This window comes from Epinephelus lanceolatus, chromosome 23, assembly GCF_041903045.1.
Source record: "Epinephelus lanceolatus isolate andai-2023 chromosome 23, ASM4190304v1, whole genome shotgun sequence".
Taxonomy (NCBI): domain Eukaryota; kingdom Metazoa; phylum Chordata; class Actinopteri; order Perciformes; family Serranidae; genus Epinephelus; species Epinephelus lanceolatus.
The window spans coordinates 5,092,883-5,119,253 of NC_135756.1; the positions used below are offsets into that span (position 1 = coordinate 5,092,883).

The following is a 26,371-nucleotide window of genomic DNA, read 5'->3' on the forward strand; positions in this document are numbered from 1 at the left end:
TGCGGCAATTTGGGTCCGCCTGGGGCTAGACAGCTTGTTTTCAAATGGAAATGAAGGTGTTTTGCCATTGTCCACTGCAATATCATTGTGTTATGGTTTAAGGCTTTTTTCCGAGTGCCTGATAAAAGTGAGGGACACTGGCGGTGTTTACCAGGCCCATTGTGGCAGACGACTGCTCAGAGTGAGGATAATTCTAGCTTAATACTAACGCCGTCGGAGAAGAGTGTCACTCCTTCTACTCAGAACGACAGACAGACATGCTGCTGCTGCTTGGCCACATAAATCAACACAGTCACTTCGCTGATATTCGTAGCAAGTGACAACATAAACAGAAAATCCCCGCTCGCACACTCTACACGGACAGACGGAGGGAGGAGCACGCCTTTTCCCCATGTCAGGGTCACAGCACATCAATGGCAGCCATGATTATCATGATCAGCTCTAATGAGGGGGCTACGAGGGGGAGAACGCTGCTCGTCTCTTTTCTTTAACACAGCCTGTTATTACCACTTTTTGTCTCTCTCCCTCTGACTCACACGCACTCACGCACGTCTTACACCGTGTAATTCGCTCCCAATCACGGCCCTGTCATCCTGCCCTGTCACCGGCCTGACAATGTTGATAAAGGCGCCCCAAAACCGGGGGAACACAAAAGAGCTGTGGCTGGGTCCCCATTACGGCGCCGCCGGGGTCGCTGTGCAGCTGATGAGGTCTGTAACACCACCTGCCCATTGTGGCTGCCGTGTCAAAGGTGCTGCTTTTTTGAAGCAGTTTTGAGCTTTTGCCAAAGTTTGCTCTGGTTGGAAAATCTGTGACCAAAAATCCACAAAGAGGGAGCATAAGAGAAAGAGGCCCTCTCAGACACTGTAACTTCTCTGGCATCTGTAGACACGGTTTATGGAACTGTTCAGTATTTGCTCTGTTCAAACATGACGGGACTCCTCACACAACATTTGGCACCTTATAAGTCTGAAATTATTTATTTTGGGAAAGCATTTTTATTTCTCCTGCTGTTCACAATTTTTTTTAAAGCTAGGAACTTTGTACATTTTGGGAGAGATAAAGTGTGCACATGAGAGTGATGAAAAATATGTCAGCAGGAAATTACAAAATTACAAGGTCATGGAATGTTAATGTTAATTTTGCCTTAAATAGCCCGAAACCCATTAACAAGTTATAAACTGTACAATTTTTAAGAACAAACGAAAAATGACGCAAAACACAAGAGACCTTTCCTTTTAGTCCGGCACTCATTTGACTCACTGATCTTTAGTGCCCCATTTAGAGGTGGTAAAATTTTAATGTGTGCCTTGTAAATGTTTTGCTTTGTATTTTATTTTCTGTTGGCTAGCTGCGTTAACATGCAGAAACATTGCTCCACTTCCCACCCTCCAGTCTCCACTGGTTAGCTAACGTTAGCCTTGGCTGCTCTTCACTGCACACCAACCTGTGCAGGTGGGAGCTAGCTAGCAGTGCCGCTAATTGGCACATTACTGCTTAAAATGGCATCCAAACACCAGGACAGCGTTGGACCAGGACCCTTGGCCTCACCCCAGGTCACTACAGAGCGTAAGCAGCTATTGAGCTTAAAAACTCCTTAAGCATTGTTAGCTATGTTAGCACCCCAAGCTGTGCTGCTAACACTGCTTAACAGAGCTACTTTAAGCGCTACATCAGAGTCATAGTTACTCACAGCACATGCTTATCTGTGCCAAGGCTCGACAGCCTCATACAAGACTCCACAAATGCCCTTCACTCTTACCGGTAGAGCATCTTCACATGCGACCTGCCCGTCAGGTGAAAACCCTGTCACAGGTTGCGGGTCTTGCCGAAGCAACTTCATCGGGGAGAATGGAGTAATGGGTACCTCTACTCAGCATCTTCCCGTCTAGACCCAAGGACAGTCAAGACCATTATCACACCCGCTTGGCACACCCACGTGCACATATGGTCCGTTGTACATCCCTTGAACGCAGGGTCTGGAGATCAGGCAGAACACCCTACCCTCCAAATGGACTCTAGATCCAGAGTCAAGAACCATAGTTAATTACATTGTGGACGGGTGCTATCGGACAGCCACCTAAAACTGAAAGCTTTCTGACAACATTTCTGTGGCAGAATCCTTTCAACAGTGTCTTTGTTAACTCTGCACATGTGCGAGCTGCAGTAGTTCAGCGAGGTAGCCGTCATGTGCTCATGCAGGCAGTGTGGCCCGGGCGTAAAGCTACACTGGATTTGCTACCTTCTTACCTATGGATCTACATTCGAGAAAAAGTATGTGAAGTTGTCTTTGCTCCCAGGACTTGTTCTTGCTGAGTGTTCCTCAAGTCTGTACTGAACTAGGACAAAGAGCGCTTAAGTATGCTGCTCCCTTGACTTGGAGCTGGTCTCAATGGACACATTAATTCTAATACCCCCTTTCCACCAAAATTGGTATGTGTTAACGGGTTCGTTAAACGGACGGAGACGGATAGAGTTTTTGTGGTAGCGCATCATTGCATCTCACCGATAAATGGGCTAAAAGTAGCACATTCACCTAGGTCGTGTATTTCAATCACTAGTGATCAGAGCCGGAACCGATAAATACCTGTGACTACTGCAGAGTCATTCGACCCAGGTATGAATGCTGATATAATAGCAGGTGTTAGTGGAGTTTTTTTGTCCAGTGGGAAAGGCGCTTAAATGACTTCAACGTCGGCACATCTGCCTGTACATGTTTTGAATGACTGAAGACTGTTTTAAGATATCTTTGTAATGAATTTGTAACTTTGTGATGATTTTTTAAGTTGTTCTTTGTTTCCGTTTTAAATTGTGTTTGTTTTGCTGCCTTTCTTGGCCAGGATACTCTTGAAAAAAAAAGAAAGATATCTCAAAAAGAGAATCTCAAGGAGTCTTTTACTTAGTGGTTGAATTAAAGTTAAATTAAGCAGATGGCTTGAATGAAAGTGAGGAAGACTGAGGGTCTGATGATTATTCTGGTTTTCCAAGTTGTTTTCTTCCACATTTTTATAGAGGCTGATTTTACATGAGACGATTCTCCTGAAGAAATCAAAATGGGCTCATTTACAGTATTTTGTGAGGATCTTTGATTTTAAAATAAACCATCAAACTTAATGTGTCAGCATCCGATTTAGACTCGAGCAAAGTCGGAAGTGTGACGAAACTGTTACTTGGCCAAACCTAGAAAGTACAGTCATAAGTCATGACTTTTGCAGAGAGGTGACTCAGAGGTTCACAGGTATTCAAACATGAGGCCGGCATATTAAATTGCCAGCACATTAACAGAGTGAAGTGCATGTTTAAAAGGAGTTAAAGAGGCAGAAAGAGAAAAGCGAGAGTCGAAGGAAGAGCAAGAGTACAGTACCTCCATAGTCTGAGACTGGTGCATGGCTTTGATTGCATTCTGTGCCATAGCTCTGGTGGAAAACGTGACAAACGCACATCCTGTAGGGAGGGGAGGAGAGGAGGGAGGGATGGAGGGACAGTGGAAGGGAGGGCGGGGGAGGGCAGAAGGGCAGGAGGAGGAGGAGGAGGGGGGAAGACAAGAAAGAACAAAAACAAGACAAAAGGGTTGGACACGTCGTTGTTATAAAAAAAACCCAAACAGAGATTGATACAGAGAACAGCTCACAGGCGGACAACGGCGTTGTCAGTCGCTGTGGAAACAACAGCCGAAAAACGAGCACAGTGTCATGACAACCACAACTCCCCCCCCCCACCACCACCACCACCTCCGACCCCCGTCCCACCACCCTCGCCCCATTCACGGCCACCACAGGACATCTGAGACAACCTGAATCACCGTCCTCGTCTCTTCCTGTCACTGTCTCTTATTTTCTCCTCTCGCTCCCACACACTGACCGAATTAGTCATACCTGGATTCAGCCGCTCTCTTCTCCCAACAATTCAACAATGTAAATCAGTCCAAATTTGCATGAGAGCGATTTGAATTAATTTGGGACTGTATTGTGTGTCTGATTGGGTGCCCTCTTTCTCTCTTTGTCAAACAGGAAAAGAGATGTGGCAGCGGCAGGGCGGGGTGAGGACAAAAAAAAATCTGCAGGGGCTCAAGAAGACGGGAATCAGATAGAAAATCATATTAATTCAATCCACAGAGAGACGAGGAGGCGATGAAAGGAGGTGTGGTCGACCTCCTCCGTGACTGACACTGATTTTAGCCAATCAAGATGGGACGCAGCCAGAGGGGGTTCGTTATTGGCTGTTTGTGGCCAGGGGGTGATGCAACATTGTGTTTGTCTGGCTGGTTAGGGGAGTGATTAGAGGAGATAATGTGAGAAGTGCTTCAACAACCCCCCGGACTAATAATATGCTAACAAACTCACCAAGCCATGTTAGCGCAGCCAGGCCTGAACTGATTACACACATGCTCACACACACAAACACAGACGCACACGCGCGTTCAGGTTCGGCTGGCTGACTCGTGGCTTGGCAATAGAGGAAAAAACTAATAGCCTGAGTCATCAGATAGACTCTCCCTGGCTGTGTGGATGGGATGAAAGGGCAGAGAGGGAAAAGAGAGGAGAGGATGGATAATGCAACAGACAGAGACAGAGAGGACCGACAGAAATAGATGCGATCATTGTCCTCCTCCACCTCTATCAAAAGCCGGCTGTTGCTGTGATAGAACGAGGCTGAGAGTGACGGATGGTCAGTTTTTCTCCTGTTTACATCCGCTGAACACATTTCATACGGAGGCTTTTCCCTGAGAACAGAGAGGCACATCTTCTGGACGCTATGAATCGCAACAGCATACTCGCAAACCTTGAGACCTCGGAAAATAGCAAGGATATCGGAACCAAAGCGAGGGTGTGGGGGGTTCAAAGAGTTTGTTTCCTGCATTCTGATGACTGATTGTTGTTGACTGATGTTTACTTTTAATTTGGTTTAGTGTTTTTGGTTCATGCCCCTGGTACTGGACAGCCAGCTGTGGGTCTCTGGTACAAGCCCACAGCTGGCTGACACATCCCTGGGTTCTGGATGTCTAAGTGAGGTGGAACGGGAGGCTCCCAGTCTCTTGAGGATAGCTGGGTACCTTGCTGCAGCAGAGGGGGGAAACTGGATCCCCCTAAACCTCCAACGCACTCCTCAAAGCCCTGTTCATGTGGTGCTGTTTGACGCATGTTTAACGCCTCTTCTAACTGGACACGATGCAAACAAGCAAATGGGTTAACATCAAATTATTTCACGTGTGAAGAGGCTAAGTGCTGTGTCACTTGCAATGATTGTATAGAGCGAGTCAGTCTGTGTTTGGCTTTCAATTTTCAATTTCAATCATCACCCTAATTGTTGTCTAATCTTCAGTTGCCTGAAGGTAGCCAAACCAAATCGCTGGATTTGGAAACCAGACTTGGATACCGAGAACTGTGGTTCTTTAAATCTTGACCACAATCTTTTGCTTTTGCAGAAAAGCCCTTATGAACTACTTTTATAACAGTTATTTGCAACAGTTTTGGAACGCTCTAACGATATCGTCCACATGATACTGGCACCATATGGCTGTCAAACCAATATCTACAGAAATCTAGCTTAAAATTATTTTTATTCTCAGCACAATGGACCTGCTTTTCAACTTGTATCAAACATGTTTGACATCTTTTTTTCAGCGCCTCTGTCCTTGCCAACTGGAAGTTATAGTTTACTTAGCTTTCACATAAAACCACTTCGCTGACTTAACATTAGAGAGGTAAGAAGACGATAAAAAAAGAGACTGAAGGTTATCAGATTCTGCAGCTCTGACCTAGTAAACATTGTGATGTGTCCTTTACAGTGCTGGGCCGCAGTGCTAGCTGGTGTTACTGTAGATAGGACATTTGAAAAAGGGGGTCATTTTTTCAACTGATTCAGGGGACTGTCTATTTTAGACGGGCCACAATCTGTCATTTAACCGCTTAGTTTCCAGCAGGTTGCCCCATTCCTCCGCAGAGAAGCGCTGCCCCAGAACTGGATCAGTTCTGGAGGGGGCTTCCATTTGGGTTAGCCCTCCAGACTGGTCCTGATAGGCTCTATTTATAAAACTGGTCAGCTACAACGTCATTGGTTGTCATCTAATGGAAACTCTTGTCTTGTCTCCAATTGGCTTCCCCACGCCCCCCCCAAAAAAACCATTTCTATCTTTAGCCAGGTTCTGCAGCGTGATCCTGTTGAAGCCTCTAAATAAAGAATTCCTCCGCGCCTGAACATTGATTCATTAATGTCAAAGCTGTTAATAAAAAAAACTTTAAAAGCTATGCACTCTGGCTGGTTGGTGCATGTCTTATTTTTTCACGGCAGAGAGATGGGACGTGGCTTGAGCGCTAAAAATACCTCACGGGCCGCATTCTGTCGTCAGCGGAGAACCAAACAGTCCTTTAATGAAAGTAGGGTAGCTCCCAAGGCCCAGCCATCCACTGGTGGTGTGATCCATATTTTATTAATAGTGGGACGGCGCAGCTCTCTTCTGATTGATACCACGCTTTAACAGGAGCTCAGCAGCGCAGCTAGGTGGGACTGAGGTCCTCTGGGACTTGCAGGAACATAGAAATCCTTAAAGACCTATTTATTTCCAACCTGGTTAAAGTTGTTTATTTACTAGCCAGACCAAAGCCGGACTACCAGCATTCCCTCTTTGACTTGCATCAGCTGCTAAGTGGTTTATATCAGTTCTACAGAAACAAGGATTTGGCCATCGCATCTGAAATATTCATGAGGACAAAAGAGAGAAGCTGAGAAGGGATGGAAGATGGAAATGGGGAAGTGAGGGAAGGAGGCCGATGTGGGATGTCTGGGAAAAAGAGGACAAATTGATGCAAGGGAGGATTCTAGGACAGTGAGGGTGAATAGATAGAGCCGGGGAGGGGGTGGGGGGTGGTGGTGTTTGAAGAAGCAAAGGAACATGGGAGTTTGAGTAGTTCGAGGCAAAGATTGGTTCTAGATAGAGACAACCTTGAGGAGAAAGAGAGAGAAGACACATTGAGAAAATAAGACTCAAGTCAACGATAAAAACATCCATAACGTTCGACAAGCACAGAAAAAAATATACGACAGATCCACATGGAACCTGGTGACAGCGACAGCTCGTGTGACAGGAGAAGGAGGGACAGGAGGACAGAGAGTTTCAAAAGCTCCTCCATCTCCTCTAGCACATAGAAACCACACAGGGGAGAGGGGAGGGGGAGGGGAGGAGTATTGGGAAGACAGCAGAAATGAGAAGGGTGGGCAGGTGCGTGTGCTTGTGGGGCGGAATGGTTGATGATGGAAGGGGTGTCTATTTTAAGAGGTACAATAGCGGAGATTGGATTGATAGATGAGGCAGCCGGTGTACAATTGGAAGTACCTGTGAGATCTGGTCATGTGTCGACCTTATGATCCACTGAAATGGTGACTTTGGCCATTTTTAGAACTCTGTACCCTAGTTTGTTGAAGAACTCAGGTGTCGACAAGTCCAATTGGTTTGACAGCTTGTTAATAGGCCTGTTTCTGGCTTTTAAGTCCAGAACTGGAGCACTTTGTTCAGAGTACATTATGCAGGCATCAATGTGCCAGTTACATGAAGCACACATGGATCCAACAGGTAGACTGGTGGCCTGGTGTGGAGGCAGCTCATACCCTCCTCAAAATCAACTGAAGCCACTTACACTTTTTGACAAAGTGCCACATTTGGAGTTATTATCAAATTTGCTCTTGTGTTGACAGATTATTTCAACACGTTTTCACTCCCAACTCGTCAAATACAACAGCTAGATCAGTTGCCCTACACTACAACCTATGGTCTAGGTCTAGGCTCTAGGTACTCCTCTAGCACCAGTTTTACATGCTTAAGCTTCTGTGTCAATCTCCACTCATTACATGCTACACTGTCTTTCTAAATAAACTTAACGGAAAGTGTAGGTTTGGTAGGTAGCCACCAAAACTACTTTAGGTTTAGGCAATGACACTATATAGTTAGGTTTAGAGAAACGATAATGGTTTGGGTTAAAATAACTACGTTTGTTACAGGAACTTAAGGACTATGTCACCTGAAGACGAACTCAAGTGACGTTCAGCAGCTATAGTTGAAAAAAAAAAAAAAAACCCTCAAGTTTTTTGGTGTCATATGGGACACAAACAGCGGTTTCCTGGGTGAAAGCCTGGTGTGTATTTGACCCATCCACCACCACAAAACTTGGACTTTCTTGCTCCTTCTACTCTGTCATTGCCGTGAACGGGATTTAATTGGAGTTAGTTGATACAGGGTAGCCTGTAGAGGGTGCCTTGAGAGTCGATGACAGATGCTAAGGGCCACTGACCAGGCTGCCATATCTGACGCCCTGGGAATGAGAACAGGTTCACTATTTGCCTGTGACTCTGAAACGGCCTTCTGCCACAGCTTCAGTCTACATCCACACTATTGCGTTACCCTTGTACTGGTGAACAAGGGCGTAGGTTTTCTTTCAACATTTAGGGGGCCACATATTAAGCAGGGGGGCTTGGGGTCCTTCCCCAGGAATTTCTGAGTGTCAAACATTTTGGTTCCGGCATTCTAGTTAATTTTTATGCACGAAATGTTTTCTCATACATTTATGATGGAAATGTCATGGTACTCCCTGCTTCAACCATGTGTAGTTGTTTCTTCTGCTTTTCGTCTCATTGCAGATTGCAACCCTTGGTTTTGAGGTTGCATAATGCTACACCTACTTTACTGAAGGCATTCTTGCATTGATGAGTCAAATTCTAGCAGTCCTTTGAAATAAAAGTCCTCTGTACTGTAAAAGTTTATAGAGAGGACAAATGCATGTGTCCTAAAAGTAGAGTCCCCCGCCCCCACAAAATCTACACCTATACTGGTGTAAAAAGGAAGCGGATTGTCTACTCTGCACTTGGTTGCTTAGCTGCAGAATGTTTTTGAAAATACTACATAGGAAGAACAGTAGTGGTGATAAGTAAAACCATAGGTTCCTTTGCTTTAACTGACGACGAGGTGGAACTGTTACTAGAAGTATCACGAGTATATGACAGTCAAGGCAGCGGAAAACAGACCTGGAGTCTCTGCAAAGCAATTAGAGTGGTATTTGGAGCACTATCCATTATCTGAGGAAACCATGGTTACGGGAAAAGAGTACCCAAACAGGAAGGATGAAATCACAAAATGTATGCTGTAATGTTTTGGCTTGACTCTTTTACAAAAAAGCCCAAAAGCAAACTTGGGTCTCTGCGTCATGGTTTTTAAAAGTTTCTCTCCTCGTTCAGACTAAAACGCAACCCAGGAGTTTTCTAACTAAAACAGGATTGGTAGTGTTTTAAGAAGTCTTCATTGTACGGTTTTGAAAACACGGCAGTAGTGTCGGCGCTCGGTGTAAACCTAAAAAAAAAGTTATGCATTTCAGACTTGAGTGTGGATATAGCCTCAGCGTGGCCGAATCAATGTTTACTTTGCTTTTTTTGGGATAGACTTCAAACCACAGTGCTATTCCAGTATCGATTGATTTGTGTCTGTAACACTGACACAGTCTTGTCAGATTCATATTCTTCTTTAGTTAATATTTGATAAGACACTTTTTAAACAAAAATTTTGCCAATTTTAGACTTAATTTGGGCAAACTTCTTGTACGCCTGCATTTAACATTTGAGACTTTGACGTCTTTTGTTAAATTAAGAAAAGGGTTCCTCAAATTAAGGCACTAAAAAAAGTACTCTTTGGTGCTAAAACCCAGGTACTGTATTGGCTCCAGTTCAGTTTGAGAATGTTCACTTGCCTACTTTACTGAGGTTGTGTATAACCTGAAGAATGTCAGGAAAAACACTGATTGAACAATGAATCCTTCATATTTGTTTTGTCTTTTCCTGACCTATTACAGAAAGGGGAGGAAAATAGCTGCTATAAATCAACTGTAAATGCAACAAGCAGCAACATGTCTCCTGATCTGAACTGCCGGTTTGGAAATGCCCTCAGCCTCACTATGGGAGCATCAAAGAGCTTAGGACTGGCTTACGGTGAGGCTAAACTGGAACGGCAGGGAGGGTTGAAGGATGTGAATGGAGGTTAGGAGGTCGCTGAAGAGGGTGGAGGTGTGTGGGGGGGTGATCTGGGGCTGAGGCTGAGAGAGCAAGAGGGGGAGGAAAAAGAGAAAGAGAGGGGAAAAGAGATATATAGAGCGAAAAGGAGAAGCATGTATTCACAGTGGCCACAACAGCCTCAAGATGTCGCTGCGGTTCATCTGTATTTAATGTGACTCTCTCGAAATCTTGAAGGAAATCTGGAATACTTTGCAAGAAGCAGCTGGTTGAAAACAGGATCTGATATAATGAATTTAGCTGACAGAATTTAAAACATACAAAAGTTTGACCTAGAACTTGTGATTCACTAAGAAAACATGCAAACCTTAATATGTGAGGCAGCACTTGGATACTAGGTTCATTGGGTTTGTTTGGTTCGTACATCGCTCTTACTTCTGTTCCTAGTCCTGGCATGCCACAGGCAACACTGGGTTGCACCACTGAGTTATTCTGCAGGGATTTTAAGCAACAAGATGCAGGAAAGGAGAGTACGTGTACACCAACACTTGTCCAGATAAATTGATGGAACCTGGACAGAAGATTCACCATTTTTTGAGAGGTCTGCACCAACTGTACCTCAACTTGGTTTGGTTTCTTCCTGCATTACATTTTTTTCTGTATTCTGTGGCTGTAGCCTTACATCAAATAGCAAAGACATCACTTACGCCAAATGCAGACCATACACCTTTTTCTTTCGCCTTCTCTTGGAGAATTCTTAACTTCTACGATGTGCACAGAGCTCTTCCACACATGACTGCAGACGCATTGAAGCAAAAGATGATCACTCTTGGTTCAGGAGCATTAAATTACTCACACCTGTGGGTTGCATTTTCACTCTCTGCACACATACTATATATGCTGCTCACTGACACACTCAAAACTCTTTCTAGCGACTGGGAAGGATAAAGACAGCCAACATTCAGTGCCCAGTGACCATGAATGGTTCAAGGTTGACTTTGATTCAGAGAACTGTCTTAACACGTGTTAACATTTGTTGTTGGTGCTGTCAGGAGGAACCAGACTGTATAAAGGAAGTGGACGTCACCACCGAGATGTGACCTATTGGTTTGTGGAATACGATTTTGAAGCCTCGAGTCTGGCAATTTGTGTCACTGTCTTGTTTTATTTGGAGCCAGAGGCGACCATATTTGGAGAACCTAATGAATACTACAGTGGTACCTTCTTGTCAATCACAAGGTAGCCATGCCCTTATGCATATGCTGTTCAATAATCAACTCAAAGGATAAGTTTGGTATTTTTCAATCTTGACCCTATTTTCTAAATGATTTTGTGTCTATGTGACGAATGGGAACGATGATTTTTAAAATTGGTCCAGAATTGAACAGGCAATGTAACCACTCGGGGCACGCTTGTACCGTCAATGTATGTCCACTGAAAGTTCTGGTTTTTGCCACTGACAGGCTCAGACTGTTATTATTGAAGTGTCTGACACTATTATGGAAAAGACCCCTACAGAGATAGACCGTATCTTTAAAGAGTAAGATCCATCAAGGGCCAAGCAAAGCACCCCAGACATCCCTCTCCCCAGCAATGCTTTCCAGTTCCTCCTAGTGGATCCCAAGGTGTTCCCAGGCCACACAAGAAATATAATCCCTCCAGTGTGTTCTGGGTCTGCCCCGGGGCCTCCTACCACTGTGACGTGCCTGAAACACTTCCAACAGGAGGCGCCCAGGAGGATCCTGATCAGATGCCTGAAGCACCTCAACTGACCCCTTTCGCACAAAGGAGCAGCGGCTCTACTCCGAGCTCCTTCCAGATGTCCAAGCTCCTTACCCTATCTTAAGGCTCCAGCCACCCTACGGGAAAAACTCATTTCGACTGATTGTATCCGTGATCTCATTCTTTCGGTCACAACCTGGAGCTCATGACAATAGGTGAGGGTTGGGACGTAGACGGACCAGTAAATCGTAAGCTTCGCCATCCAGCTCAGCTCCCTCTTCATCACGACAGTCCGGCGCAGTGCCCACAAACCAAATCCATCTCAATTCTACCCTTACTCATGAACAAGACCCCGAGATGTTTGATTTCCCTCGCTTGAGACAGTAACTTTCTCCAAACCCAGAGGGGGCAATCCACCAGAACCATGACCTCAGACTTGGAGGTACTGAATCCAAGAAGAGTGAGATCCTTTTTGTTTAGCCAGGGTTAGTGTTAGAGAGGGTTAGGTCTATCTCTGGAAAGATCATTTCCACAATGTTGTCAGACACTTAGAATAACAAGCTGAGCCTGTCAGTGGCGAAAACAAACACTTTTAGTGGACGTACAGTGATGGAGCAAACATGCCCTGAGTTTTTACACTGCAGCCTGTTTTGACACTGCCAACAATTTCAAAAACCAATGTCTCCATTAGTCACTTAGAAAAACATGGGAAAATAGGGTCCAGGTTGAAAAATACCAAACTTACCCTTTAACTCTAAATGGACCATAATTTATAACATTAGTACTATGCTGTGTTGGAAAAGATTTGAAACTAGCAATTGAGACCGTAAACACATAAGGAAAATATTTAGTGAGAAATTTAATCAAGTGAGAAGTAGGGTCATTTTCTCGTAGACGTCCATACCATCCATACTTCTTCCTAAAACCAGTGGAGTCGCCCCCTGCTGGCCATTAGAAAGAATGCAGGTTTAAGGCATTCCACATCCAATCCAGAGATTAGCCTTCGGGTGGAAAAGTAAAGTCGGTCGCTTTCACATCGTGTTTTGCAAGTGATGATTGGTCGGGGTCCGACATGAAGTCTACCATATGTCTTGGCCAAGTTATGGCGAGATTTTAGTCTGATCACAACAGCAAAAGATTATTTCAGGTAAATGTGGGAGTTTTTTGAAAGGAAGCAGAATAACTGTTTACGTCTCCATAGGTTCTTATGTTCTTTCTGCTGCGAGGACACACTAATCACCAAACTTTACAGAAAACAACGTCTTCTTGTGACATTGACAGCTCAGGAGAAACTTCCAGTGAAGAGAAAAGGGTTGAAAACATGCAAATGAGCTGCTTATTATGCAGCAAAATACTTCTAAGTAAGCAGAGTACGCAATGAATGGTTAAACTAGAAGGTGACTAGAATGATATTTAAAATAAATACAATAAAAACAGATGCATTCATAGTTATTTAGATTTATAGATGCTAATAATGAGCCCATACTATTTATTATCAGTTACTGTCATATAAAAAAGTTGTTTATACCCTGACACAGCCATTGGCTCAGAAACCATCTTCAACCAGCCACCTCTTGTCACACAGAGGTGTAGTAAAGACTTCCTGCAGGACTTTGAGTTTGAGTCACAGCACAAGTGGAAAACAATGAACAGCAGCAGCTGCTGGAGGCCGTTCTGGTAATAATATTCACAGGAGGAGCATTACGTGTGGATGGAAGTGAGTCGGAGCGACACACACCTCTGCTCAGTCCGTCAGGTCCTCTGAGGATCCGGCACTCCTCGATCTGTCCGAACGCAGAGAACATGACCCGGATGTCGTTCTCGTTGCACTTCTTTGACACCATGCCAATGAACAACTTCCTGTCTTCCACCGCTGCAGAGCCAAAAAAGGAAAGAGAGACAGTGTGAATAAAATGAGTACCTCACAGCACTTATACAGCTTTAATAAACAGAGCTGTTGTTGTTTGTTTCAACTGTAAAAAGTTGTGGATGGTACTAATGGAACCGTTCCTTAGCGTCCCCATGTTTGGTCCCCCCTCTGTTGGGGTACCTAGCACACAGATCTGGTACTAAAAGGTGGAGCTGTGAACACTGCAGTCTGATTGGTCAGTAGAGGACGGTCACTCTGCTCAGGGCTGAGTTGTGTCTGGTTTTGAGGCTCATGTAACCACTGTTCATACTGTGGAGAGTTTTATTAGTAAACTGTAACTATAAAATGAAAGGATGTTTTGCTGCCTCTCACAACAGCTGGAGTCTGAGAAAAAATAACTTCATTCACTGGGCCGACTGCCGGCAACTTTTAAGGCGGAACGTTAACTTGTAATGTTACTCATGAGCATGAGTTGATGACGTGAATCCATCAACACACCTTAAATTTCACTGTGACAACTTACTTTTGTTCCGACCTCTCATTAGTCCGACGTCCCGTTGTTCCGATATGTGATTATACTAGGCTATACTGTATTTGTGTACCATAGAGGATCAGCAACGCAACAAAAGTAGGCTACTGGTCGAGATACAAGTGTCATAGAGAGAAGAGAATGAAACACCATAACCTCCTGTTATTAACTCTGGGGTCGGGGTTGTGTGGGGAGCTCTCTGCGGTGCTGAACAGCTCCCGGCGGGCGTATTTCTGCCTTGATGGTGCGCCGCGACCGGCTCTGGGTCAGCTGGGAAAGGCTTGAGGCGGAGCAGGCTCACAGCTTATGTGTTTGCCACTTTCTTTTTCATTTTAACCCACACCATGATCTTTTCCTGACCCTAACCAAGTGGTTTTTGTGCCTAAACCTAACCAGACCTTAACCACAGGGCATCATGATGATTTCGGAACAACGGGACTTTGGAATAATGGGTTTAATATGGTCGGAACAATGGGCAGACCCCAAAAAAGCCGCAGAGTGTTGTTCCTGTAGGCTACAGCAACACTAAACCCCTGAGCTGCATATTAGGCCTACTAGTTACTACTTACGTTTTTCAAGTGATTTCCCAAATTTGTTGTTGAGTTGTGATGTGCCAATTGTTTTTGGTAAATCTGGCACTCTGCTCTCTGGGGGTTGTCGGGGCATATTTTAAAGTGCAACCACACATCTGATGACCTCTTGGACATGTCTGCCAGCTCTGAGTGCGCTCGTTGTCAGTATCGGACTGGTGGGGGTTAGTGTTGCGTTTAAGGCCTCCCCCCAAAAAACGTGAAAAAAAAGCGCCGAAGCTTTTTTTTTCACAATTGAATCCCGTGCCATCGAATGAAGCTTTGAAGCTTTAAATTTTTTGGGTCAGCCCTACTAGGCACCATGTCTGAAGGGTTACTTTCGATTCCAAAGGTACCATACCGAAAGTGTTTGGATCTCAAAAATCCCAATCAACTGATGGAGCAGCTGATTAATCACATGATTCCTTTCTATGCAACCTATTGGAAAATCTCATTCAGAGAAACACCAGTGTGCATATTCAGTGGGCCGCATACCCCGGAAGTAAACCTGGACACTAGAAACTTTTTTGGTGTATGCACCTGGAGAGCAACTCCTTTGGAATGAATGGGCGCCATCTTGGCGCGCCATATCTAGTTATCAATAAAATCTATGGTCGGCCCACCCTTCCACCAAGTTTAATAAAAACTGGGCCAGTAGTTTCTTCTGTAATGCTGCTGACAGACAAACAAACTATCTGAAATCATAACCTCCTTGGCGGAGGTCATAAGAGGATAAACTGAAAAATCGGGAAGGAGAAAGAGAGATCGGCGAGAACAAAGAAAAAATTAAACAGCAGAAAAGGAAAAAGTCAGACAAAGATAAAACACAGAACCCCAGAAATGTGGAAAATGGAACGAGACAGAACAAAACACCAATCAAAAAAAACAGTCAAAGAAAGAGAGGAAGAAAGAAGAAGAGACAGTAGGAGAGAGAAGACAGACAGGGTTCATGTATTTCATCATGCCATCTGCGAGGCTCTGATCAATGTCTCATTATCACTTCAACACCGACTGCTTGCTGAGACTCTCCAGCTTGTCCTCTCTCACCCTCTTCCTCCCACCACCTCTCCTCCTCTTCCTCCTCCATCCTCCTTCCTTCTCCCTCATGGATTCCTCCTCTCTTCCTCCTTCGCTGACACAATCCCTCCTTCTCCGGTGCAATCTCGAGGAATGCGAGCCAGCTGCAGGTATCGGTGAGAAACTTGTGCTTGGGTGTGTGTGTGTGTGTGTGTGTGTGTGTGAGCGAGGTTAAGTCTGAATTAGGCTGTGAGCGAAATCCTCATCGCTTGCAGAAACAATATGTGTGTGTGTGTTTATGTGTTCCCACCACATTCAATGTAATGCTAATCCAATTCATTTTTAATGAGGAAACTGTCAGCTCTTACCGCGAGGCGAAAGAGATAAGCGGTCTGTTGCACTCTGGGAAATCAATAGCGCACTTGTTTATTTTGCTGTTTGAATTGTTTGTGTGTTTAAAAAACAAACCGTCGGGATACGCTGCCAAGATAAGTGTTGTTTCAAAAAGCTTTAACTCCTTTGTACACAGCGTGTGTGTGTGTGTGCGCATCACTCCAGAGGAAGATTACCACAAGTCTAACAGCAATGTAATTAATTTACTCTGTGTCGATAGAAAAGAAAGAGAGGAGATATCGTTACAATTGACTGTTTCTGTTTTTCGGACGAGGCGCGCAGGCAGGCGGCCGGGCGATAAGACTCATAAAGCCCGCTCTGGGATGATCTGGAGTCAGCTTTGCATTCTGGGATAAATTGGAGCTGAATTGGCTTCATGCTGAGATTCAACACATTAAGAGACACCAAAAAAAAACTTTGAAGAAAAAAAAATACGCTGCACAGGATTTACCAATAATGTTGTTATCTCTCTGTTCTAATGTACTGTACATCTCTCCATCTTTCTCTTCCTCCGTCTCCTCCACTGACTAAACTAATAAACCTTGAGCTGCCATTCATCACTGTTACAGCGACTCTAACACTGGGTTTATTAAAGGTCATTACCATTAAGTGGATGGATATGTTTCGTATGGTCTGCTCTATATTTCACCATTCTGGCAGCGAGCAGTGGCTGCTTTATTAAGTTCCGCCATCGTTACCCCGATGGTTATGTCTTATAAAGTCGTATTTTGCCATATTTCAGTGGAGCGGATGATGGCTTTTATAAGGATTTCCTCCCCTGCCTTGCCGGATACTGTCGTTTTATTGTATCCCCCCACAGTGGACAGTGATATAGCAGGTGGCTTTATGGTGCTACTCCATCGTCTGTGTGTCAGCCAGAAGGACTCCTCTGTGATGTAAAGTTATGGCAAAGCCGCTGCTTTCAAAGGGGACCTATTACGCTCCTCTGTATTTTGTGTCTTATATATGGTGTTACAGTGAAGGATGTTCATATTAAACATGGCCAAAAATGAGGCAAACGTATGTAGAAGTAATCCCTGTCAGCTAAAACCTGCTTAATACCGAAATCCCCGTGTGCTGGATTTACTTTATATGGTCATCTGCTCCACGTACGTTATACTGCAAGTGCTTATATAACATAGCCCACACAGCTGCACGAGGCCCCGATCACACACAAAGTGTTTTAGCAGCTGGAGGTGGCTTTTTGTAATTGTATTTAATGAGAATGAAGCTTTTTGCGTTGCTACGTGTCTCATGTTTCTGTGTTCTAGGTGCCTGCCGTTTTTACCCGAGCTAAGTTGACAAAAAATTCAACTCAGCGCCCTACATCATCCCATTGTCCAATCGGATGACTTGAGAGGCGGGCCTTCTGTGGTGGTCACAACAACAAGTTTACAGTTGGTAAACAATGGAGGAGAAACTGGTGGTAGCGGTTGCTGGATACCCAGAGCTGTACAGCGTGACGATAGACAGCAGGTTGTCCATCTGCCCCTGAGTCATCCTGACATAAGTCTGGAAACGTCCATGATGGAGGAGAAGCTCCTGGACCAACTGGTGGTACTTCCCATGATCCAGCCTCTTTTATAGGGTCTCATGTAGCCACACAGATTTCTGTTTATCTGCTGACAGCCTCTCACCCTCAACCAGAGCTACAGACAGCACCCTCTGCCTCAACGTTTTATGAGCTAGATACTAAGTACTGTCAACTGTCAACTAAATAAAATAAATAAACAAATAAACAGAAGATTGATTACACGGGATACAGTAATGAGGTGATGGGGTGGTTACCTAGCAACAATAAAAAGGCGCGGCACAAACTAGCAGCATAAAAAAAAAAGGGCAATGTGGTGCACCGTGTGATTGGATCCTGAGGCTAGATGCTAAAATCAGAGAAACATGTAGACTTGGTTGCTGATGTTGTTAATTTCTCCCTGATTTCACATCATATTCCTGCTGGAACATGTACATTTATGTTTTTAAACTTTTATTAGAGATTTTTCACAGTAGAAAGTGCCTCTGTTCTCTGTTACAGTCAGTCCCCTGCTGCAAGTACACCGCTAACGCTCATGTAGCTACATGCTAATGTCAAGTAAACATGTCGCCTAATCGTGGCTGCTGATGTTTGTTTCTTCCTGATTTTGGATCATATTCATGCTGGAACATATCTGGTTGTGTTCAGAAGCATTGGTGTTTATTCATGATACAAAGTGCCCTTTTCTCTGTTACAGTCATTCCCTAGCTGCATGCCTAACGTACATGTAGCTACATGTTAACGTCAAGGAAACACAAAATCTTATTGCTGATGTTGTTGATTTCTCCTCGATTTCACATCATATTCCAGCTGGAACATATCTAGTTGTGTTTATAGGCTTTTATGCGTGATTTTTTTCACGTAAGTGCCGCTATACCCCCTTACAATCATTTCCTGGCTGCAACTACACTGCTAACGTGCATGTAGCTACATGCTAACTTCAGGGAACCATATCATTTTAGTTGCTGATGTTCTTAATTTCTCCCTGATTTCAGATCATATGCGTGTTTAGATGCTTTTATTGGTTATTTTTGGGGGTATAAAGTGCCACTTTGGACTATTTCAGGCACTCCCCATTGCAAGCACCACGCTAACACACATATAGCTACATGCTAACATTGTGGAAACATGTAATCCTGGTTACAGATGTTGTTGATTTCTCCCTGATTTCAGATTATATTCCAACTGGAACATGTCCAGCTGTGTTTAGTTTTACTGTTGGTTTTTCACAGTCAAAAGGGCAACTATTCTCCATTACAGTCATTCCCCAACTGCAAGTACACTGCTACACGTAGCTACAAGCTAATGTCAGGGAAACAGGTAATCTTGGATGCCTATGTTGATCAATGCTCTCCAGGTTTGGATGACATTCCTGCCGGAATATTTTCGCTTGTGTTTAAGCTTTTATTGGCAATTTTTCACAGTAAATGTTCCCCTACACACAGTCGTTCCCCGGCTGCAGGTACACTGCTACATATAGCTACATGCTAATGTCAAAGTAGACTGGGCTTGTTCAGGTCGGCGGCTTCAAGAGACAGAGCGTCTGAGACAGAGGGTGAATTCAGTATGAGGCAGTATGAGGAAAATAAAGTGTTTCTGACCATTAAATGATGTAAACATGCTCCAGTGGAAACTCTAAAGTATAAACCTGAAAATGAGCATAACAGGTCCCCGTCAAATATATTCACACGCAGGGTTCCTGTAGGTGTCAGAAAAATACCTTTGAAAGTCCTCTTTTTTTAAAACTACCTGCAACCAGATTTTAATGGTCACTTCATCCAATCATGGTTTTATCCGTTTTCATATTCTGCTCAATTACTCAGCTTTAAGGGTCAGTTCACCCAAATTGCAAAAACACACATTTTCTCACTTAGCCATGCAAATAATTTCAGTTTTATTTGCCAAAATTTTCAGATATCTGCTGCAGAGATTTCTTGAGCTCTGTCACGCTGAATGATCTGCAGACATCACTGACAACAATTTTAACTGGGGGAATATTTTTCCACCTGAGGTAAAAAACTATCAGCTGTGAGGTCTTGGGATTATAAGTAGGAATTTGCCTCTGGGGGGAAACATGTTGCTGTTGTGCTTTTATATATATACTTTTTTCTTCTTTTTTTTGGGACATCACAAACAAACTAATTAATCTGCAGAACATTTGAGTGGCTGCAGGAGGCTCAGCAGCAAACATTTTGAAATATCTTCCCATGAATGAAACACCAAGTGGGCCCACAAGGTCACCAGGACCCTGAACATGCAGGTTTGATTTGGTTCAGTATCAACAGCAATCTGCTGAAAGAGATTAAAAAACTGGTAACCAAGGATGGGTAAGCTTTTAAAACATCGATGTCCAGGGGCCTGTCATTTCATAATCTCACCACGCCTCAACAGCAGATAAAACCTAAACTAGAAACCTAAACTGTGCAGAGCAAAGAGAAAAAATACTTTGTGTTTTTACAATTTGGGTGAATTGACCCTCAAAATATAGCAACTGAGCAGAACCTTCAATCAATACCAAATCAGAAGCACCATGCCCACAACGTTTTCTGGCCTCACCTGCTAAGCTGCCGCTATAATAACATTTTCTGTTCGTTTCCAAACGCACCTCGACTAAATATCACTGAACATAATGAAGCTGACAAATCACACTGAGTGTTATTGCTGCATCAAAATGAAACCAATTAAAAACAGATTGGAATAATGGAGCAACGCATTCAGACCTTGTAAAAGTGTCTTTAAAGACACAATAAAATGAGAGAACTTATTTTTCCTGTGTCCCTGCATTAACTGCTTTTCTTTGTGTGTGTAAAATAAACCTTAAAAACACACTTTCATCTTATTTATATGTTAGAATTGCTCTCCTTCCACTTCCTGTGAAACATTACAACATTTGTACTGACTCATCCTGCACTCGAGGGTGGATATATAAATTCCATCCAATCAGATACAAAGCCTCCCATCATATAAAACTACACTTGACTTCTTCAGCTCGTGGGTCGCAGCACTGTGGGCAGCCGTGAAGTCAGGGGGTTGGAGGTGTTTGTTTTAATGTATGCTGGAGAAAACCTTGCTTGTTATTCATTTCTCCCTCTCGTCATATAACGATACAGGTAAGAGAGGTGTGGGTGGATGGGTGGCGTACAGCTTCAGATCCCTGTGGTTCTCCAGAGACTCAGTGATTGAAAGGTCATGGCCACTTCAAAGCAATCACATGAAAATCCCTCCTTAAATCATGCCCTGCTCGCGCATTTCATTTCACTGTACAGATGGAGAAAGATGCTCGAGTAACATTAGAGGACTGTTTGCTAAAAATGATGAAAACTATCGATATATGTCCTCAGTAGGAACCAATGGGTTTGGAACTGACTGCCTCAGACAGAACAGGAAAGCCCACCCAAAATCAAACTCAAAATCCCCCCATAATGACCTGTAGTGCTATTAATCAGCCAAAACATGATCGTTTTCCTTACCATAACTAAGCAGTTTTTGTGCCTAAACCTAACCACGTTAACCACTGCAATGTTGAAACGTAAAGTTTCAACGTACGTGCTACATAACAAGGTAAAAATTTTACAATTCAAATATTTATTCTTACAAATGGATTGAAGAGCTACAGGAAAACTGCTCGGATGTGTCTACATTGGTTGTTCTCTTAGAATGTGCGCTCCCTAGCCTGAGACAAAATTTGTCTCTGGACTGCATGCACCAAAATATTCCAATATGTCCTTTTGAATGGTGCTGGACATTGAGGTTTCTGTTCACTCAAGCCACTCACGTTCCTTGGGCAACACATAACATTATGTCCCGCCATAAACTCTATCCTGATGGTGATGCCCCCACAGTGGAAGTCCCTCACGTCCAAGATATTTTATGGATCTAAAAAGCAGCTCCAAAATGGTACTGGCAAATTTCTGTTCTTTCTCAAGCCTGATTTATGGTCCTGCGGCGTACCTACGACGTACCTACGGCGTACCTACGGCGTTGCCGTGACGCCGTCGTGAACCCTTCGAACTTCTCCGTCACTCCATTTCATCGCAGTGCAATTCACCACCAGAGCAGTAGGAGGCTGCGTTCCTTTCCTGAATGGTTATCGTCGTCTCTAGTTGATTCTTTGTTTAGCTTCCGGCTTTTCTGGTCACAGAGAAATGAACATGGAGCACGGACAGACAGCTCCGTCCGTATCCGTATCCGTATTGAACATTGAGCATAAATGGGCCTTAATACTGCAACATCTACATTGCAACAGAAGATGTTTAAAGATGGCGGGGATGGCGCAATCTGGAAATATGGAACCGGAAATGCGTTGCTACCAAGCAAACCAATCACAGCCCTCTCAGTCTGCGCTGGGTCTGCGTCGCCTCGACGTGTAGTTACATTTTTGGGGAGGTGCACGTCAGGCTACGCTGGGGGCTACGGCGAGCCTCCTGTGTAGCCACGTACCCTACGACGTAGCGACGTTGTTGATTTAACGCAGGACCATAAATCAGGCTTCAGCCTGTCTGCACTATTAAGTAGCTCCCACTATCACAAAACTGTCCCTAAGTTTAACATTAGCTGCCCCATCAGCTGACCCCAACCTGACGTGTTGACGTTGATGTGATCTGTGTGACTCTTTTCAGTCTAGGGTTAATTATCAGACACTTTGTAGGAATACTTGTATAAAGTCTTCAACAAAATATTTGAACAGCATGAGAGCTACAGTGCTGATATAATGACACTATTGTGCAACCCTTTCTCACGCTTCTAATCCAGAGAAAGTTCTAGAGCGAGTGTCAGCGTAATAATATTCCCTGTATACACCGCCTCTCCAAGGCAGGAATTCCACACTGTAATGCCGCCTCACCGCTCTGTATAAAAGGTACAATCATGGAATGGCGGCATCTGAGGTAGTGTTTGTGCCAAAACGACCTTTGTATAAATGTGACAGCTGGCAGGATTTGATCATGGTCAGCACGGGTGTGAAATTTTGACGAGGGAGATTTAAAAAGCAACTAGCAGTTAGCAGCTAACTCAAAGAAGAAGAACAGCATTAAAATGTCTGCGAATTGGGAAAACAATGAGGTGCGGGAGCTTCTTACCCCTCAGGCTGAGGACGAGATCGGCGGCTATATAATGTTGTAGAAGAAAGAAACTCAAAACACAGGATTGGACATTTGAGGGCTTACTCGTGAAAAAGCATCATCATCATCATCATCGTGACAATTTGTGTTGTCTGACAAACAAGCAGTATCAGCTGACACACCTACAGCTTTCCAATACACATTAAAAGCTGTTTCCCGTCACTTAAGCTACTGTTTCCCTGTTATTCAGACAGCCAGCTCCAAGAAAAATTGCTTCTCCTCACGTAACCAAATTTGGCCAGAATCATGCCAGTTCATTTAGCTGAAGTCATGTCAGGATAATAAGTTTACCTCAGGTCACGTACACCATATATTTACATGAGAAGAGTTTACACCAAGTCATCTACACTACATATTCACTATAATAAAAAAGTCCCACTAGAGGACAACACTATTGTGTTGAAAGTCACACCTGTCATGCCTCTTGTGCTTCCGTAAAGCCAGCATGCTGTCTAAAATGACACACTAGTGAGGCACGGCGCCACTGTTGTTTGGCTTTGCGTAAAAATGCAATTTGAAGCATTTGAAAGTAGCACAAGAAAACAATGCCACTTTTTCGGCTATTACATCAGCGCACCGCTGAAGACAGAGGTCAACATCATGGTGGAAAGCCGGCTTATTTAGTCAAGTCATGTTAAGTTTGGCCATGTCATCATAGGACTCCTGGTTCCGCCACAGTTCCTGTTCAAAAAAGGGGACTATTTTCAAGGTATTTCAGTACTTGACTTTTCCCCTCAAAATTCAAGCACTTTAAAGACCCCGTCTGAACCCAGCAACAAGGTCTGTGGATTATCTTGAGTAACTGGGTCATGACTTCTGGAAAGAGATATTGCTAAATGTTTATTTTTTTTTTTGGCACTTTGAGCACCACAAGCCGAGTGTCATCTAGTTCCATTATACCAGAGAGACAGAAAGCATCTCTATGACCGGTATCTGAAACACACCGCAACTCACGCCAAGACAATCTAGACTGATAAATAGCACTATAGTTTGGCTGAACTGTCCCTTTAAGAGAAATATAGATTAATACTAGCCTTATCCTTTAAAGACACTCTGATACTTCCTGTGGTGTATAGTGTCCAACAGCTTCCTTGTTAGAATGAGAAGGAACGGAGCAAGAGGCTCAGTATAGGAAATCAATTCAGAACTGGATCTGCAATATGTAGTTTGGAAATGGGGTGATCTGAGGACGAGGTGTGTGACAGTGCTTGTGAGAGCTATATGCATAAAAGCGATTGTGTGTGTGTGTGTGTGTGTGTGCAGCACGAGGAGAGTGTGTACAGCATGTTTGTATGAGCGGAGCAGCCACAGGGGAGAGAGGCTGGTTCACCACGAGGCCAAAACGATTCAACTTTCACTGACCTCCTTCTGAAGCACCTTAATAATTCATCACACATATAAGAATATATTTATATATATCAGCATTTCCCCCCCTCCCTCTATCCGTCCCTCTGTTCCTCTCTACGTCTCTCGCTCAATCTTTTCCCCCAGTCCCTCGTCCCGTCTGCCAGTCAAGCAGCGAGCGAACACACAGCTGAGACCGCTATTACCAAGCAAATTCAAAAAGGCTATTGATGCATGCGTGTGTGATATTGATGCGTCTGTCATCGTGTGTGTGTGTGTGTGTGTGTGTGTGTGTGGGTGGCCACTCACCGTTAGATTTCTCACTGTCTGCAGGTTTCATCTGAATAGGGTGGTGCATCTGTAGAGACAGAGGAGAAGGACAAAATGTATTAAACGCTGCACACAGACACACACATGTACACAATCAGACGTTACACTCAATATATGTCGAAACTGCAGAAACCATCACATCCCTCCTTACGTACAGTAATCGGCAACATAATGAGGGGTGTTTTCCTTCCTTGAAATTTTCATAGATGAGGCTAAATTATAGACAGCGCAGTGCATGGATAATTCAGAGAGCATTTCCAAATGGTTCAAGGCGATTTTCCTACGTAGTTTGTGCTATTGAATCCTAAGCATTCACATCCAGAACGCTTGTTCTGTCAATCAAATGTATATCACACCTTGCAGTGCTTTACCTGGCTTCGTTCAGAAAAAGGAGGGCTTTCGAGTCAAAACAATCTCACAAGCAAAAGGACATATCTGAGAGCATGACGGGAGAAACTAGAAATACTGCCTCACCGTTGTAGGCTTCTTCAGACCATGACAGTTGACAATGCTCCAAACACGGGTGTTGCAGCAAAGAAGCCACATATTCTAAAACATGGATGCTTCACACACATCTTCAACCCAGCAGCACGGAATATCAAAATATCTATACAATCAGTTTCAAGGTGGATGCTCAAGATAAGTGTCACCATTTCAGTGTCTGACCAAATGTCTCCCGTTCTGTTCCTGAGATATGCCGTTGAGTAATGCGAGAAGTATACTTGCTGCAGACAACGCATGTGCGTACGCATCATGGCTGCCATGCGTATTTATATTCGTTTGGTGTGTAGGCCGCTCACTTTGACGCGAGGTAACGTGACGCGTTCGCGAGATGCAATATTGACATGAACACTAGAGGCGCTCGTGCGAAGTAGATCTCTAGAGATCATGAACGTGAGGTCGGGCCGCACATACCGTCTCCAATGGCGGCGGAGATGACGCCTTTTCCTCTGCTGAGATCTTAAAAGACATAAAATTATAATCTCTTCATCGAGAGTATCCATGTTTTTGTATAGCCTACTACATCCGGAAATACAGTGTCACTGCCTTCTTTGCTTTTCGCGACAAAAGTGTCTAAGTGCAGTGGTCTGCCCCTAGCGGAGACCACCAGCATCAGACGTTTTGGCTGCATCGACGAACGACCGTGCCGCAGCAAGTATACACACAGGCGCAGCACACTAGGCACGCGTACGTTTGGCCACGCAGCCAGTATACTTGTGTCCTAAGGGCCAGGAAATTCACATTTGTGTGAAATGTCGTCATAATTAGTCAACAAATACTTGAGTTATGGCCAAAAACATGTTTTGTGAGGTCACAGTGACCTTTGACCACCAAATCTTGTCAGTTTATCTTTGAGTCCAAGTGGACGTTTGGGCCAAATTTGAAGAAATTCCCTGAAGTTGTTCTTAAGATATCACTTTCAGGAGAATGAGACTATCGCAAGGTCACAGTGACCCTGACCTTTGACCACCAACATCTAGTCAATTCATGGTTGAGTCAAAGTGGACATTTGTGCCAAATTTGAAATAATGCCATTACAGTGTTATCTAAATATCCCATTCAGGAGAATGAGACTGACGCAAGGTCACAGTGACTCTGAGTTTGACCACCAAATCTAAGCACTTAATAATAGTTGGGTCCAAGTGGATGTTTGTGCCGAATTTGAAGGAAACCCTTTACCTTTGATTGAGGAGTTGAGGAGATAACCGTGGAGGAAGTGAAAGCTATGATTGGAATAGTCACTCACATTGGGCTCACATCTAAAGTGAATAAAATAGTAAAAAATAAACTATTCCACATTTTTCTAGGGAGTACCTGGAACTCCCTCAAGGACCTCTGGTTGAGAACCACTGCTGTATCTGGTCTTTTGTTACTCCCCATTTTCCCTTCATGAACTTGGGGCTGAAACAGAGGAGTAACCAAACCTCAGGACACTGAGGTGGTGGATGGGAAATT

The 26,371-nt window shown here is 44.0% G+C and overlaps 1 protein-coding gene across 37 annotated transcripts in view; it reads right to left on the reverse strand.

Moving 5' to 3' along the window:
• Nucleotides 1–26,371, reverse strand: part of celf2 (cugbp, Elav-like family member 2) — a 318,322-nt gene that overhangs the window by 46,910 nt on the left and 245,041 nt on the right. For all 37 annotated transcript variants that reach the window (XM_078164979.1, XM_078164975.1, XM_078164977.1 and 34 more), the window contains 3 exons: nucleotides 24,395–24,443; nucleotides 13,451–13,585; nucleotides 3,365–3,444 (listed from right to left, as the gene is read on the reverse strand). In XM_078164979.1, coding sequence (XP_078021105.1) covers nucleotides 3,365–3,444; nucleotides 13,451–13,585; nucleotides 24,395–24,443 — 264 coding nt within the window. The remainder of the gene's footprint in view (nucleotides 1–3,364; nucleotides 3,445–13,450; nucleotides 13,586–24,394; nucleotides 24,444–26,371) is intronic.